The 15,471-nt window shown below is 38.1% G+C and overlaps 1 protein-coding gene across 2 annotated transcripts in view; it reads right to left on the bottom strand.

Moving 5' to 3' along the window:
- The window catches only part of ILRUN (inflammation and lipid regulator with UBA-like and NBR1-like domains), a 94,319-nt gene that overhangs the window by 42,384 nt on the left and 36,464 nt on the right, over positions 1-15,471 (bottom strand). The window contains exons 2-3 of one of the 2 annotated variants that reach the window (XM_019456819.2): positions 14,294-14,448; positions 8,506-8,703 (exon numbers count right to left, since the gene is read on the bottom strand). In XM_019456819.2, coding sequence (XP_019312364.1) covers positions 8,506-8,703; positions 14,294-14,448 — 353 coding nt within the window. The remainder of the gene's footprint in view (positions 1-8,505; positions 8,704-14,293; positions 14,449-15,471) is intronic. The other variant, XM_019456821.2, reaches the window with a different exon arrangement.

Raw genomic sequence — 15,471 nt, 5'->3', positions numbered from 1 at the left:
GGCTCTACCCCTCCCCTTAATCATATAAAAATTGCTGTCACCTAATAATCAGAGAGGCACAGTTTTTAAGTGTTTTATTATGATAGGGCTATATACTAAGTTAACTAAACACTTTTTAACTAGCTCCAGCCTCAGCTATAGCCCTTACCAGTGCATACACACAAAAAAGGATTACATAAGCATATTTTTAAAAGCAAATTATGCTTAACTGTTTAATCTTTAAAAATTTTAAGTATTTTATATCAATATAAAGGTTACTTTATAACTACTTTTCTTTTTATCAAAAAGTATATTAATATTTCAATGAAGAATCAGATTTGCTTAAAAACATTTTTGTAAATGTTTACTTATCTGAGAGAGAGAGAGAGAGAGAGAGAGAGAGTGAGTGTGTGTGTGTGTGTGTGTGTGTGTGTCTCAAAGAGAGAGAGAGTGGGGGAGGGGCAGAGAGAGGGAGAGACAGATTCCCAAGCAGGCTTGATGCTGTCAGCATGGAGCCTGATGCAGGGCTAGATCTCATCAACTGCGAGAACACAACATGAGCCAAAATCAAGAATGGTACGATTAACTGACTGAGCCACCCAGGTGCCCCTGGTTAAAAACATTTTTAAGGAACTGTCAATCCCCATATTTACAATCCTTAGAAACTGACATTCCAGGTCAGAGAAGTTTCTTTAACAAAAGGGCTTTACCTACCATAAGAAAAAAAGATGCTGCTTTCAAATTATATTTTTGCCCTTCTATCAAATCCTTACATGTACATATTAGGCCTACTGAGAAAAAATAAAACTAATTATGAAGCAACTTGTTAGCAATAACAGCACATATTAAAACGACTCGCAGTTGAATTTCAAAGTAGTTACATTTGATGCTTCATACTTGGACATGCAAATATTTTATTTACTATCTTTTATGGATTGATCACTGTTTCATCCTATTTCTTGATTTTCTATGTTCCATAGAGTTTCATGACCCACATATGTGCATTTTAGAAGTTAATCTGAACAGTACAGCCATTTCACATTGCCGTCAACGCATGTAGAACTACCTAGACACAAATAATTACTCCATCTGGTGAGGCACCACTACCAACAGCAGGCTTCCTTCTCTGAAGCTGAAATAGCACATCACCTTATAGACTTAATATAAACCTTAAACATAAAGATATTTAAGGATTTCAGATCTCATTTACATTTTGAAATGTCCTTTCTAAAAATAAAAACATTTCCCATACAAGTCACATTCAGCTTAGGCTAGCATTTCTTTATCAAAAAAGAAATCTGTTGTTTTCAAGGGCTGCTCTTATTTCTTTAAAAAATTTTTTTTAACATTTATGTGAGAGAGAGACAGAGAGAGACTGATGGAGAGAAAGACTGCGGGGGAGGGGCACAGAGAGAGAGGGAGACCGAGAATCCCAAGCAGGCTCTGTGCTGTAAGCACAGAGCCCCACATGGGGCTCATTCTCACAAACCATGAGATCATGACCTGAGCCGAAATCAAGAGATGGACACTTAACTGACTGAGCCACCCAAGCGCCCCTCATATTTTTGATAGTGCAGAATTCTAGAGATCAGAACTGAAACAGTGCCTTATTGAGGATCTTCTAGAAGCAAATGAGGCAACCTTTTGAGTCCAAGATACAAAAAAGGGAGGTTCTAAAAGTCAAGTCACCTAAATAGACATTTTTCCAAAGAAGACATCCAGATGGCCAACGGACACATGCCAAGATGCTCAAGATCACCAACCACCAGGAAAATGCAAATAAAACCATAATATAATACCATCCACACCTGTAGGAATGGCTGTTATCAAAAAGACAAGAAATATCAAGTTTTTGTTTTGTTTTTTAAAGTAGGCTCCACACCCAATCCAGGGCTTGAACTCACAATCCCAAGATCAAGAGTCACATGCTTTACTAACTGAGCCAGCCAGGTGCCCCCAGAAATATCAAGTTTTGATGAGGATGTGGAGAAAAAGGAACCCTTATACACTGCCGGTATATACTGATGCAGCCCCTATGGCAAACAGTATGGAGTTTCTTCAAAAAATTAAACAGGGGCGCGTGGGTGGCTCCATCAGTTGAGCGTCCGACTTCGGCTCAGGTCATGATCTTACAGTTTGTGAGTTCGAGCCCCGCGTCGGGCTCTGTGCTGACAGCTCAGAGCCTGGAGCCTGCTTCGGATTCTGTGTCTCCCCGTCTCTCGGCCCCTCCCCTGCTCATGCTCTGTGCCTCTCTGTCTCTCAATAATAAATAAATGTTTAAAAAAAATGTTCTTTTAATTAAAAAAAAATTAAACATAGAACTACCATACAACCAGCAGGTATTCATAAAACAATTTTTTTAAATGAAAACACTAATTTGAAAAGACATACACACCCCTATGTTTCATCACAGCCTTATTTACAATAGTCAAGATATGCAAGCAACCTAAATGTTGATCAACAGATGAATGGATAAAGGAGATGTGGTATATACATACAATGAATATTACTCAGCCATAAGAATGAAATCTTGCCATTTGTGATAACATGGATGGACCTAGAGGGTACTGTGTTAAGTGAAATAAGTCAAAGACAAGTATCATATGATTTCATTTATACGTGGAATCTAAAAAACAAAACAATTTAACGAACAAAAGAGACCCACAGATACAAAGAAATAACGGTACATAAATGTGTGGCAACTGTATATAAATATGAAATCACTATGTTGTATACCTGAAACTAAAACAATACCGATTATGCTAATTATTCTTCATTAAAAAAAAAAAAGAAAAAGAAAAGGAAGAAGAAAAAGAAAAAGAAAAAGAGAAAGAGAAAGAGAAAGAGAAAGAGAAAGAGAAAGAGAAAGAGAAAGAGAAAGAGAAAGAGAAAGAAAGGTGGGTTCAATATGGAAGAGGGCAAGAGAACTGGCAGAAACGCCAAGAAGAACAGCATCTACATAGAAGACACAAGTGTGGAATCTTGACTGTATAAAATCAGAGCTTCCTTGATATAACAACGATCAGTTAAAATATAGGAGAAGAATGAAGAGGGACAATCCTGCATCACCTGGCTAGGAAGGACATTCCATAATAGGGGAAGGTGGAAGAAGAACTTAGCAAGGTTTTAGGAAATAAACAGTGTGGTTTATATAGAGCACCCAAGGGGGGCCTGGGTGGCTCAGTCGGTTAAGCATCTGACTTCAGCTCAGGTCATGATCTCACGATCTGTCAGTTTGAGGCCTGTGTCAGGCTCTGTGCTCTGTTCTGTCAGCTCAGAACCTGGAGCTGGCTTTGGATTCTGTGTCTCCCATTCTCTCTGCCCTTCTACTGCTCATTTTCTGTCTCTCCCTCAAAAAATAAACATTAAAAAAATTATATGTATATATAATATATTTATATATTTATATTTATATTTAGCACCCAATACGTTTCCTAATTACATGGGACCTATTATGATTTAGCAGCTTAATAAGGGACGTTCCATTCCTAACCTCTGAGAAACTAAATGAATTATGTATAAGTATTTAATGTACACGTACAATGTCCCCAGGGACCCATGTGAACTATTTAACAAGAGGAGCCACTTCAAGTGGGAGAAATCTTCATCGGCATGTGATGACCAGACCAGTACTTCACCTTAGCTTACTTCACAACTAGAACACCTCTGATTTAGAAGGAACCATCACAGTGCAGGGATAAATCTCTCCTGTGGAATTTTGGAAGAGGGCACTTGATTAGGAGGAGAGAAACATGTTACTGTTGGTATCAAGACTAAAATGGTGACAACCCCTCATGTTGCTTACTGCCTCCCCAGAGTCAAGTGTCCTATAAGAACTGTGCGTCTCCTAGCAGGCAGGAACTTCTTGGGCAACTGATAAACTGATATTTACCCAACTACCTAAGAGTTTCCCCACCAATATTAACCCTGCCTTCATTCCCAACTCACTCTGGAAATGTGGAGAAGATGTGGCGACTATAAACCCCATCCTGCCTAAACCCGGACAAGTATCAACACCCTGGGCCAAAGTTTCTTCACAAACCCTATGTAGTAGTGAGAGCCAAATTCATTAGCAAAGATCGTAAAACTACTTTTCTTAATTTATAACTATAATTTATAACTTTCACTGAACCCTAGACAAATTATTAATAATTATATCTGGTCTTCAGTTTCCTCATCATAAAATGTAGCTCATACTTCCCTTATAAGGTGATTTATATGTATAGAGCCCAATACGATGCCTAACATATAGCAGGTATTAGATAACAGGTTGCTTTTATCTAAGAAGCAAAAGGCTGTAAAAAGAAAGTAAAAGAAAATGTTTGAGCTTGAAAATAAATCTGCCAGGAATCAGATACTTAGTGGTAATCAACCAAGGGAGTTAGAAACATGTGTGGTTGAAGAAGGTCGCTGGTAAAGATGAATATGCAAAGCTAAGGTATTTAGTGAGAGAGGGCCAACGGTCATATAAACATGCCCCACATAGGGAAGAACTGTCCACACAACATGCCAAGAACACCTCTCTTGACTCTGAGAGAGTACAACGAATCTAAAATGGGGGAAGGGGGTCCACTTTATAAATTATTAAATATGGCAAAAAGCCTTTTTGAGGAAGAGAAATGAACTGAAACATGTTATTATAAAAATAAAGAGAATGGATTCTTTCTAGAGAAGACCATCTAAAGACTATAGAAGAGATCACCCACCAAAAACAAAAGCTTTGTTATTAAAACAGAAAGATGAAACGCTATTGAATAGTTACCTAACTTGTCCAAGTTTGTGCACAGGCAACCTAGGCTTACTTTCCAAACTCTTACCACTATAATACACTCTATGAGTTTGCAAACTAAGCGTGCACAAACTAAGAGTGAACGGAAAAAATGAGAAGAGCCCATCATGGTTAACAAGGCAGTTTATTTTTTTTTAATGTGCATAGTTGTGGTTTTATGTATATTATATTCACATTCTGCCAGTAATTTACCATCTCTGCTATCAGAATGTGTTATAATCAACAGTAATCTGGATTCAATGAAATGTGGTAGTTTGTACAATGGAATTAAATTCTTTACTAGAGAAGATGAATTGTTTGCAGACTACTCCACAAAGCAGTGGTTAAGGAGGCTCCCAATTTAACAAAAGCAGTTTCATTTTTTTTTTTAATGTTTATTTATTTTTGAAAGAGACAGAGCACATGAGAGTGGGGCAGGGGCAGAGAGAGAGGGAGACAGAGGAACCGAAGTGTGCTCCGCGCTGACAGCAGCAAACCCAACATTAGGGCTTGAACTCAGGAACTGTGAGATCATGACCTGAGCCAAAGTCAGACACTTAACCGACTGAGCCACCCAGGTGCCTTAAAACCAGTTTCACTTTTATATTTCCCCTTTTTTTGAGAGGGCATTCATATATGCTTATTTGTAAAGGAAAGCATTCTACTGATTTAAAAAAATGCTTTGAAAATCATGGAACCAGATAAATTATTAAGATCTCTTGAAGATATTAGATTTCACAAAGTCCTAAGAAACAACTCACAGATTATATGACCAAGAAAAGCTTTAAATTCTTTACTGTCTCCAAAGCTAGTATATTAATACTCTACCAACTTCTAGAATTTGAGAGGAATGTTACAAGTATAAATTTTAATGTCCCACATAGAGATAATTATTTTTATCTTAACAATAAAACACACACAGACACACACACACACACACACACACAGAATTCTCGAACACCAGAGAACAGTAAGAAGCAGTATCTTTGGATCAAAGGGATTTTTTTTTTTTAAGTCACGTATGCAGTCACACCCCTCCCTTAAAAACACTGACATTCATTTAAAAAAAAATCTCCACTCCACTCCGCCTGCATTGGGCTCAGCTTTTCGAAGTTACAAAGATAAATTAAGACATATATCACCTTAAGTTTTAAAGGTGATATGAGACATTCATCAAATTAACTGGGTAGAAAGAGGTAAAGTGCCAAAGAGAGGTAAGGGAGCGAGAGGTAAAGAGAAAATGCAATGGAAAAAAAAATGCAATGGGAGCTCAGCAGTGGGAGAAATCAGTCAACCCTTGAAAAACACAAATTTGAACTGTGTGGGTCCGCTTATATGTGGATTTCTTTATAGATATAGATATAGATATAGATATAGATATAGATATAGATATAGATATAGATATAGATATAGATATAGATATAGATATAGACATACACACACATATATATACTTATTTTTATTACTGTAAATGTATTTTCTCTCCCAATTTTCTGAATGACATCTTTTCTCTAGCTTACTTTACTGTAAGAATACAGTATATAACACATATAACTACAAAATATGTGTTAATCGACTTAATGTTTTAATGTTATCAGTAAGGCTTCTGGTCAACAAAGTTATTAGTAAAGTTTTGGGGAAGCCAAAGATTACACGTGGATTTTCGACTGTGTGGGGGTGTCAGCACACTTAACCCCCCACGTTGTTCAAGGGTCAACTGTATTTCCAACTGTGCAGGTACAAAGGTTTTTAGAAGTGGCCTGAAAAGAGAGTCCAGAAGGAAAGGGACAAATAGTTTCTGCATTCTAATATATGATTGCATATTCATTTGTTATCCAACAAATAATTCACGGTCTAGTAGGAGAAAAGGGTAAGTAAACAAACACCTAAGGGCACCTGGGTGGCTCAGTCTGTTAAACCAATGGATTTCGGCTCAGGTCATGACCTTGCAGTTCATAAGCTCGAGACCCACATCAGGCTCTGCACTGTCAGAATTCTCTGCCTGGAATTCTCTCTCTATTCCTCTATCTCTGCCCCTCCCCTGCTTGTGCTCTCTCTCTCTCTCGCTCTCTCGCTCTCTCTCTCCCAAAATAAAAAAATAAACTTAAAAAAAAAGAAACACCTAAAATACAATATGTTAATAAGTATAACCAAGCCTGTGCATAATATTAATGAAAAAAGGAGGGATGGATTTCCATGGAGCAGTGGGGAGAGTGAGCAAGGCAGGAAGGGGGAAGAAGCAATGGTGACTTCATCAGGGCCCCAAGGATGAGCAGAAGTTTAATGGAAAGAAGAAAAAAGGGATTTCTGGCCATAGGAACATGAGCAAGAGCAGGGAGAAGTGAAAGCATGTGGCGTCTTTGGGGGCTGGCTGTGGGGGAGTGAAGAGGAGACCGAAGATGAAAGTGAAAACGAGGCCAGATCGTGAGGAGCTTTAAGCCCCATGCCAAGGGAGTTGGCTCCATTACAGTAGGCATGAAGGTTCTAGGCAAAGAATGATGTCACATAAGCACTATGAGACACCCTTTCTAACATTAAAATTTCTTGAGGCTATAAAAATATATAAAGTTTCCACTGGCTGCAAAAACACATAGAAGAACACTGATTCCAGGACCCCCTGAACACACTCCAAAGATCCAACTGGCCTTGAGTCCACTTAGGAACTCCCTGAGGGCAGTAACTATTTACCATTTATTTTTCTTTGGATTACCAGGACACAGGACATAGTGGAACCAATAGGAACTGATTTGTAATGAAGGACAGTAAGACAGAACAAAAGACCCCAACGATCCTGCCTGATCACCTCAGTGGGGTGCTGAGGAGAAGAATGTAAGTTTTGCCTAGGAATATTAAGATTCGGAAACCTACAGGATGTCCAAGTGTTCTGTCCATAAGCAGTTCAAACACAGGTTTGGAGCTCCAAAAAGAGTCTGCAGCCACAGATATGAATCTGAACATCGCCATGTAAGCTGTACTGCTGACAGCTGAACCCGTGTGGATGGATGAGGTAACTGAGCAGGAACAGGACCCAGCTCAGAATCTAGGAATCTCAGGGCAAAGATGAGACTAGACAGAGACAGAGAAAGATCATTCAGGGGAGGAGAAACAAGACTGATATCATGTGAGTCTAGGAAGGTCCACAATTCAAAAAACATTTGGAGTACGGTGCCCAACGACAGAGGGTCAGTTAGTGCGAAGACTACGTGCCTATTGGATTTGTAAACTGGGTAGTCTGATTTCATTTCACTGGAGCGGGTAAAGAACAGACTAGGCTGAAGAACAGATGAAAAAGGGAAGAGACAGTGTAGCTCACTCTGCTCAAAAAGTATGGCAATAACGAGAAGGAGTGAGAGGTGTCGACAGGGCCTCAGGTTGGGAGAAGAGTGCACATTTTGTGCATTACCTCTTTTCACATGACTTCTATCTAGAGACTCTGAGAGCAAGGACTGCCTTCAGTATTCTTACAGCACCTACTAGATTATATAAGAAAAAGAGCAGCACTACTAAATCACTGTTTAGAATGCAAGATATATATATATCTCATGCACTTTGCTAAATTTTAACTTCCTAGTGTAACAGGGAGAGCACTAGACTGAATCAATTAGTCATTAAATTCAAGTCATTTACCTGCATGGGGTGACTGTTTAAAAGAGGCCATGCCTTGTTATGTAATTTGACAGGCTCTGTGAGCAACACTGGGAATGCTGGAAGATATTACCTTAATTCCTTCACCCTGGGCTGCACAAGGACATACTCACCTCCATAGTAGAGTCCTGTAGCAGTGCACATCCGCCACTGTCCCTGATACATTCCTGCTCTGCTGGGGCTGCACATCTGGACGCTGACATCTGCAATCTCTTGGGGCTCTAGCGATCTCACCATCACCATGTTCACATGTCCAAATTGGTCTCCCCCGACATATTTAAGACAAACCCCTGGAGGCCAGGCCTCTGCCCCTGAGTTCAAGCAAAAGAAAAAAATGTTAGGCAATTAGTGGTCCTATGCCGGGTGCAGTTCATTACACAACTGTAGAAGAGGCCTCTTTCTCGGTCTTTCACACATACGTGAACCTAGCCACATATCCTTGAGCTAGATAATGTCACAAGACTGATCAGAAGGATTATCAGAGTTAACAACCTCTGACCAACAGTCTATCCCTAAGATAAAGGACATATGACCAAAGCAAGGCAGTTCCTCAAGAAGATGTGTTTCAGGGGACCCCAGGGAAGGCCATACGTCACACTGAATCCATAGAACCTAAGAATGATGTCCACAAAGAGCCATGGAAATGAAGCACAGGCCCACATCTTCGGAGGCCTGCTTTCTTTACTAAGAGGTAACACATGCCCATTTTCACTTGAACTTTTTAAGCTGACATTCAAAGTAAAAATACATACATCTGATTGTCCCTACTTTTTCTATCAAGGCAAGAGGATGAAACACATGAGGAATAATTTCTGTATTATTTTCATTTGAAAACATTTCCCCTGATGTATGACTTTTCTTCTGGCGTCCGTAACTATGAAAAGACCAAGGTTCAAGAGACTCTGCAAATACAAGACAGAGGAGTCAAGTGAAAGTTTCTTTTTCAGAATCTAATAGTAGTGGGGAAAATAGGAACAGGTAACTCCCCTCGTTAATAACACAATGAACTGTGGTCTCAGGGGGGATGACAGCAGCCAGACATACTTGTATAAAGGATAGGAATGGCAATACAGAGAAAAGGCATTAGCTGGAATATCTTTCCTCCTTTGGAAGTGACAAAGATCTTATTTGCGTACCTCTTCCTGTGTACCTGTTTTCATGAAAACGAGTTCAAAATGAGAAATCCATATACTTTGTTCTGACAAGTCATAGGGCCACACAGTGACTAGAGGTTATCTTTCCTGTGAAGTTTCTCCAATATACTCCTTTTTTTGCTGTAGACAGAAACCTCTATATATCTTTTGGGGGGATATATACATTCATTATAAAAATATACCACTGTGAAAAGATAGATATGGCCAGACTCTCAGGACAAAGCACGCTTGAAATTTCTCTTCTAAGAGTATTCTAGCATGCCTTAGTACCTAGTTCTCAAAGTGCCAGACTGGTTTTGATATACCTGATGACTCACGATCGAAAAGGGAACCAGAGAAAAAAGCAACTACAGCTCCACTGCTGAGACCTCAGCCCCATAATGAATAGCACACTCCGTGGTTCCTGGGTCTTAAGGGGTAGCAGATGAAGCAACGGGCGCTATGTTTTGTCACACACTCCTAAAAAACACACCTGCCGGCAAAGTGCCCTCCCAAGTTAACACCACAAAGGGCAGGTGCTGCCGGTGGAAAGGCTGTAGATGATACCCTGGCAATACATGCAAATTCTGTTTTTCATTTCTGGGGCCTATGGCCTTGGCAAAAGCATATTTGTCTTAGGTCGAGAATAGAAGCAGCTGGCATGAAGCACCTTGGAAAATGTCAGTCTCTCTAAAGACCAAGATCAAGAGGAAAATTACACTACTGTTTTAGGGTCAAATTCACAATTTTTCTTTCAAACACACACCCATATACACACACACCTGAAACAAGACAACATCTATTTGTATGAAAACCCGAGAATGTATCTGTTTTTGAATGTCTAAGAAAATAAGGAAAACAAGACTGTCTGGATGTGGGACATACTGGGCTGTCCTGAGCAGACAACCACAAACAACCCAGTCAGTCAGATCTGTCAGCTACACGAAATAGGGAGTGCTGCCATACTCCAGAGGAACTGAGTTCGCTGGTAAACCGTAAATGATCAACAAACTATACAGTTACAGTCCTCATCTTTTTTAGTATACCAAATACTCTAGTAATGTGTTACCTAGAGGCATGTAGAAGAAAAAACTGGATGAGTTATCCACCATCAACTCCAAAGTGTTAATCTGCTATAAGTGAAGAACCAATCATTTCCCTTCTGAGAGTTCACAACCACAACATACAGTTTTACAGCCTGTTAGGATAGGTAAACTCTAAAGAGATCAAAGATACCGGTTCTTAATACAGAGGAAAGAGAAATACTGGTGACCTGTATCGACTACCAGCATACCTAAAATCTGGATTTGAGAAATATAATACAACAGGGTTTCAAATTAAGTCTCAGTTACAAAATGGCTTAATGGGGGATAGATACATCTAGAAGAAAAGAAAGACTAATTTGTGTTTTATAACTTCCCAAGTACCATAAGCACGTATAGGATCAAGGCTGTGATTCTCCAGTTATTGTGGAGTATAATTTTATTCAAACAAATAAAAAGTAAATACGAAACAAAAAAATTCTGCAATATGGCAATTTTGAGATGATAGAGAACATGGCAAAAATGAGATAAAAGTCTTATCAGTTCCAGAAAGCCTGGGCTTACTAGGTATAAGTGATTATAGAAATAGTTTGGAGACAGTAAGGAACATCCAAAGAGCAATGAGGAAGTAAAAAAACCTCAGTGAAGCTCCTCTATTCTTTTTAACCCCCATAAGCTTGGAGATTACATTTCAAGTTAAGCTACATGCAAAAAGGGACTTTCATTGATCTTGTCACTATTTGCTGAATGGATGAAGCAGAATTACCTTCTCTATAGTCATACTGAAGAGAAAGGTAGAAATTAAATATTTCAAGGAGTCAAAAGAAAAATGGATAAAACAGTTGTTCTCTCTCAAGGACTTTTCTTAACCCTTGTTCTGTGTTCACAAAAAATAAAGTTGACTCTGAAGCCACTTTCTCACATCACAATCTCAACTACTTCACCAAAGTCCACGAACACCAGAGTTTACCATAACATGCTCAGCTTAACATTCACTACAGTTGGACAATAAAGCATGGCTGTATACATCCCAGTTGTACTGGGAAGCTGTAAGTGTTGGTAAGGAAAATTATCTACTTTCACCATGGAGGGCAGTTTCAAATTTTTACTTTCCATTTTAATGGTAATATTTCCTGATTGAGTTTCCCAAGCTTCTAGTACTTATATAGTGCCAAAGGTTTGGATCCTGGGATTCTGCGTCTGTCATTAAATGTCTCGCTTCTGTTTTTCTACGGTCTGAAACCAAGGATTTAAACAGTATTAAAAGTTGAATTTTAAACAATGTGTGATGTCCATCTTCTTTGGGGAAACTGTTGGGACAGCTATATGCAGTTCCTATCAATCTCACCTGTTGTATATTTGAATGCTTGGCATGCCTAAAACATAACAGCAGAAAGATACCATGAAAATTATTTGTGAAACTATTTCAGTGAGCACTTATCTCTTAGAGAAGGTTATGAATGAGAGGAAAAGAGTCAGAGGAGAAATAGCTAAGTCCTGCCCTTCTTCTGCGTTACTCTATTTCCAGAAAGAACTCAGGCCAGATTAGAATGATGCTAAAGAACCAGTACACGTGCATGTTTTCCCTCTTACTCTTTAATAACATACCGATTCCTTAGTTATGGGACGCCAGTTTCTCCTTAATCAAATGGAAAGCATTTAGTGTACAGATACAATACTATTTTACAACTGAACAATTTCCAGAAGGATACAAAAATCTACATGTTTAAAGTAACCTGAAGGGTAAAATCTCCAGCCAACTGCTGTCCAACTTTTCAAGAGGTGTTCAGGCAAAAAATGTCCTTTCACAGGAAGAAAGACTGCAGACCCAGAGGCCACTTTAAACTGGAGATACTACACAAAAGTAGGCAGAAAAATGCAGCCAGGCCCACCAGTACAGGTTCTCTCCAAGTCAAGATGAAAGGCAGGCTCTTTGGGGCTCTGATTTGACATTCTAGCCATTTTAGATCAATCTCTCCCAATCTCCCATTAACTCAAGGAACTGTCTAGTGAGTGAGTGGATGTATCAAGAGCCTTTCTGAAATACAAAATGGTTTCTGCAACCAAACAGTATTTTAAATATTTCAACAGTACTCTAAGAACTTTCAATATTTAAAAACGCAATGAAGAACTCACGGAAAGCCTGACTGTTTTCAGTGTTTTCAGTACAAATAAAAGAGGTCTTAGATTAAATTTTTTCATGAAATAAAACCTATTCATGTATAAGTTTCAAAAGGAGTTTTGACCAGCAACACAGCAGGTTTTAGTAATTCAGAGCAGAAATATGATGAACAGAAGCTGAACTAAAGAGGCTGTTATATTTTTAAAAGCCCACAACATTAAGAAAAGTGAGAAAGAAATCAGACCCTCTCAAAAGGGAAAGAAATTAGGCAAAAATAAACGACCTTTAAAAAAAAAAAGAATTTCAAAAAAAATAGAAAACATGGCTATTTTTCCATATTACCATGTGCTTCTCAAACTAACGATGCCCCACACCATTGTAACCAAAAGGGAGAAGAAGCTACTAAAAATTTTATAAAGCCACGAATGTCCCCTATCATCTACAACACTGGGTCAATCCAGACTATATGCATTTCCTCAGTGGCATACTGAACCTCCATCCAAGGGAGAGTTACTTCTAAATAAGCCAGAAAAACTAAGAATCACAATTTGGTACATTATATATAAAAGGCTAGTGTAGTCAGTTTTTTCCCATCATAAAAAAATTAAAGTCTAAAGAACTGAAAAGTAAACAGTCAATAAAAGGTCACTTTTACAGGTTTGAGTCCCAAGAGTTGAATCAGCTCACATCACACCTTGCTAGATAGGGTTCCCCCACACCCACAGATTTTTAGCTAAATATGCCTTTTGCTTAGTTTTCCATCTCTCAGAATTTCCCTGTTCAGTCCTTAGCAACAAGGAAGTTAAAGCATCCTCATCCAGTCAGCAGCATTGTTACTGGACGAAACTAGCAATACTAAACCCATTCAAATTTAAAAAGTCATTATAATAACAAGTAAAAGATAATTAACTGTTACCAGATACCATTTTCAAAGAACTATTGTTAACTTATTTTTAATTTTCCTTAAAGTCAGCAGTACATCAAAACAATGCTTTAAAAAAAAACTTCTCAATCTTTTCATCTTTCCCATTCTGAACAAATCCCCACATTTCTTACCCTATTTTCAAAGTGGTATTAATGTTGTAGAGAGATACCTCAAGGAAATTTCATAAAGAATCATCCTTATGGTTATAAAGAAATGAGCTTTCAAAAGAGCAGATGCTCACAGCTCTTTCTAACTACCTTGTTCTATTCAAGGATGTACCTCCTCTAGTCTGCTGGAAAGAACTGGAAGATTAATTAGAGCAGAATTAAAATGATGGAGTAGAACTGTACAGGTGAAGATAATACCACCACTACACACAGGCCTAGCTCCTGGTATCAAATGAATATTGAATTGTTTAGAGGCATCAACACTTAAATTGAAAGGAAAAAAAAAAAAGGATGAAAGATCTAAATTATTTTTCCTGATCTAAAGCAGGGGACATTTCACTGATGTTTGGTCATCACACCAGCATAAAAAAGTACTGTATCATGTATATGAAAAAGCTCAGAATTACCAAAGCACATTCCTGAAGCTAAAACATTTCCCTAATTCTTTTAACTACAAAACAAAACAAAACAAAAAAACTGGGCAATGAAGAATTGCCTGTTATCCATTTACCAGAATTCTGGATCCGCCACGTTTTTATAAATTGAGTATCTGGAGGTATCGACTCCCCTTCTCCTATGGTGACATCTTCAACAAACGACATAGAGGGCACACTGATGTTTGGGCTCTCAAAGTCATAATAGGCGCCAATTGCTGCTTGTAGGTTCCTACAAACAAAAAGAAAAGACAAAAGACTTTAGTCCTGTCCAGAGTATATTATCCTGATTGTCAAACAAATGGAAAATGCTTACTTCTCAGGACTTGTTATCAAACCGAAGGCTCTTGGTATATAAATCTTCAGAGCCACCGATTCTGGCTGAGGAACAACAGGGAAAAACCCAGGACTAACAAACCTGTGCAACACTTTTCTCCCAAGGTGCCCACATAAAAAGTAAGAAACATCAGCATCATCAACAACAATATGAAGAAATCTCTCTTTTACCCACAAGGATAGCAAGTACGGGTAAAGAAAAAGAGAGCTCCTCTATAAATGTGCCTGGAATTCAAAAAAGCTCGATTTTAAAAAACATTCCAAGTACTTAATTTTTTGAAAAGGCAGTACATGCAGATGGTTCAGAAAGTTTTGTACAGTGAAAACTAGCCATCTTATCTCTTCTTTCCTATACACACATACCCATAATTGTTCATATCACTTTCTTAAATACCCTTCCAGAACTTCCTTATGCATATACAAGCAAATGATATTCTTTCTTCTTCCCCTTTTACACAATTAGTGATATATTATACATTGTCCTTTGCTTTATTCCCTTTATTCCCATGAAGACATTCCTCTATCAGTACACAGTGAATATTGTTTTTTATAGCTGTATCCAATGTACAGATACATCATTACTTATGTAACGAGTCCACTTATGAGTTTGTTTCCAATCTTTAATTCTTCCATAAATAAGCTTAAGCACATATCGTTTATATATATATATGCAATATATATATATATAATATATATATTATATATATATTATATATATATGTATATGCAAATGCATCTGTAGGATAAATTCCTATAAGGGATACTGCTAGGTCAAAGAGCATGGATTTGTGGTTTTAATAGATGTATCTAAACTTCCCTCAATAAAGCTGTACACTTAATGAATGCTCCCACCAAGAATGTATGAGTGTATATTCCCTCATTTGTTCATCAACAGTGTTCCTCCAAAATTTTAGATCTG

Source organism: Panthera pardus, unplaced genomic scaffold (genome assembly GCF_024362965.1).
Source record: "Panthera pardus isolate Hobbes unplaced genomic scaffold, ASM2436296v1 HiC_scaffold_17, whole genome shotgun sequence".
In the NCBI taxonomy this organism is placed as follows: Eukaryota; Metazoa; Chordata; class Mammalia; order Carnivora; family Felidae; genus Panthera; species Panthera pardus.
This window is presented reverse-complemented; position numbering and strand designations above follow the sequence as displayed.